This window comes from Sinocyclocheilus anshuiensis, unplaced genomic scaffold (genome assembly GCF_001515605.1).
Source record: "Sinocyclocheilus anshuiensis isolate Anshui unplaced genomic scaffold, SAMN03320099.WGS_v1.1 scaffold920, whole genome shotgun sequence".
Lineage (NCBI taxonomy): Eukaryota > Metazoa > Chordata > Actinopteri > Cypriniformes > Cyprinidae > Sinocyclocheilus > Sinocyclocheilus anshuiensis.
Window position 1 is genome coordinate 464743 of NW_015552604.1, and position 2656 is coordinate 467398.

At 35.7% G+C, this 2656-nt stretch overlaps 1 protein-coding gene across 1 annotated transcript in view; it reads right to left on the bottom strand.

Moving 5' to 3' along the window:
- The window catches only part of LOC107665848 (elongation of very long chain fatty acids protein 1-like), a 5521-nt gene extending 3809 nt beyond the window's left edge, over window positions 1-1712 (bottom strand). Inside the window, exons 1-3 of the mRNA XM_016456905.1 lie at window positions 1664-1712; window positions 1349-1450; window positions 100-290 (exon numbers count right to left, since the gene is read on the bottom strand). Coding sequence (XP_016312391.1) covers window positions 100-290; window positions 1349-1450; window positions 1664-1697 — 327 coding nt within the window. The 5' untranslated portion in view covers window positions 1698-1712. The remainder of the gene's footprint in view (window positions 1-99; window positions 291-1348; window positions 1451-1663) is intronic.
- Window positions 1713-2656: the final 944 nt, after the last annotated feature.

The following is a 2656-nucleotide window of genomic DNA, read 5'->3' on the forward strand; positions in this document are numbered from 1 at the left end:
CTCCCTCTGAGTCAACGCAGGCAAACAAACACGTGCATTCAAGTTCAAACACATCCCAGATCACACCACCTAACAGAACCAACATCTCCTGACGCTCACCTCATATACGATATATGCAGACAGGCCAACCAAGGACAGGTTGTAGATGATCATCGCTTCTTTCAGCTGGAAGGGTTTGCGGTTGGCCATAAACTTAGGGCCAGCGTACAGTGCGAAGAAAAGATAAGCAAGTAGAATAGCAGACATATTGACTGGACTCCCCATTAGAAGGTAATCCTTCAACCGAGGGTCTAGAAAGAGAGAGAAACACAAAAACCCAGCTCTTTTTTTTTTACATGTATAGAGATTTCACAAAAAAATCGAATACATTTTAGCCATATATTATAATTAACAACAGTTTCTGCAAAAACAGATTTGACTATGTTATGAATTAGTGATGGAGAAATATATCGACCAGGTCAATTAATCGGCCAACATTTTGAGGTTATATTTAGCAGCTGCATTTTTAGCTTCCTTGCATCAGTTAAAAATACTAACACCTCTAGCTACAGCAGCAAGTTGCATTGCGTTCTGAAATGTGTCAAACCACAACTCATAAGACTTCAATAACTTTGTTGCTTCTACTACAGCCAGTTTGCACTTTCATGACAGCTAATATTATGGCCGAGAAACGGTTCTTGCTGAACATGTAGACATTTTTATAGTTAGCTAGTTTTTAGCTACATTTATCAAACTGTATTGTGCATACCAGAGATGGAAACTCACCAGGAATAAAACATTTAAAAAAGTTTTAAAATGCAGATTTACAGTTGGTTTTATCTTAAAGAAATAGGGAAAATCTCACTCTAGACTCTATGTAGTTTCTATTTTATTTACAACATTTTATAATAATAAAATAAACTATTTTTACTTCCGTTGTCTCAGGCCACATTGTCACTTGTTTTAATAATAATAACAATAATAATGTTAAAATAACACAATTATTAAATTATAAAAATGTAACAAATATTACTTTCATAATACAATTGTAAAAAAAAACAAAAAAAAAACAAGTATTTAATAAAATATTCTTAATCGTCTTAATTTCTCTGCTTTCAATTATTAAATCATACAGCTTTTATTTTTGGTGGAAAATGACAGGGAGATTTTTTGACAAATAAACTGGCCCATTTTGAAATTAAAACAGCGATTTTGGCAATTAGGTGTCAATCTTGCCTTCCTGTTATAACTAATACAAGGCTATCAACCATTAGGAAAAATAAGTCAAATCAGTTGCCCACTAGACTGCATATTATACATTTATTTCAGGACTGATTACAAGATAATTTCATGTAACATGCATTTTTACCTCTTCCTGCTAAGAGGTTTTCGTAGACCTCCAGCACTCTGTCTTTCACCGTCTCCAGCATTTTCACTGACGTCAGCTTCACGTTTGACTGCACAGAAGCACCTGTGAGGGCAGAAACAGACATGTTGTCAGTTCAGAGTGTAATGCAAAACATTCACGAATGCAGATAGTGTGATTCCTCAATCAGTACTTGATCTCCACGCCGGGTTTTCTACCAGCAGCTAACCGAGTTAAATGCAGTTAGTGTTTGTGAGGGATGGAATGAATTCACCGTATCAGGTGACCTCAACAGCTGAGCCAGAGCAAATGAAAGACCTTGAACCTCACGCTGGAAACATGTGATATTCATCTCGTGTCCATTTAACATCCTCCAGCCAGATGCTTTCTTAACAATGAACCCACGCACTCTACTACTACTTTAACTTGAGTAACGTAACAAAGTTATTCGATTTTCCGGTTTATACCAAATTCCAAATTTCTTAGTCATTCTCCAACTGCCTCTTTCCCTCTTCCATGTGTTTTTTTCCTCTTGGCTGATATGGTCTGATGTTGGAGGTGTGGCAACAGGAGGGAGAGAAACGGCCCCAGTGAGGTAATGCTTCCCTCACATTACCCTTCATGAAACACTCGGTCACCTCCACACAATATATCACCACCTGAGCTTTGACACTATAAGCACACTTATGGATTTATACAGCTGCCTACACAGATGGAGGAAATGGAGTCTGCTCTTATCACTGATCTGTGTCCCGACTGAAATCTGGGTGAACACAGGAGGGGTTAAGGTGTGTTGCGCACTTCAGTTTGAAGTCTTTCTTTTCAATAAAACAAAGAACTTCCTAAAGTTATCTGTGAGGAAAGGACTGTACAGTGACCACAGAAAACGCTACAGCAAGCGCTCTACATTCACGGATTGTTCACTAACCAAATGTTAAAGATTAACAAATGCAGTGAAAGAGGTGTAAAAATCACCTAGCCAATTCTAAACTAATTCTCACACCAAGTTAATTTTTTCAGTAGACTGGGGAAATATATCTGTGCATGTAAATGATTAAAATAATAATACAATTACATTTTATATCAATTACATATTTATAAAAATATTTATAATTCATGCAAAATGTATAATTTCATTATATATATATATATATATATATACACTGTATGTGTGTGAAATCGATTAATCGTGATTAATCGCATCTAAAATAAAAGTTTGTGGTTACATATTATGTGTGTGTACTGTGTATATTTATACACAAACACATTTAAGAAATATTTACGTGTGTGTGTGTGTGTATATATATATAT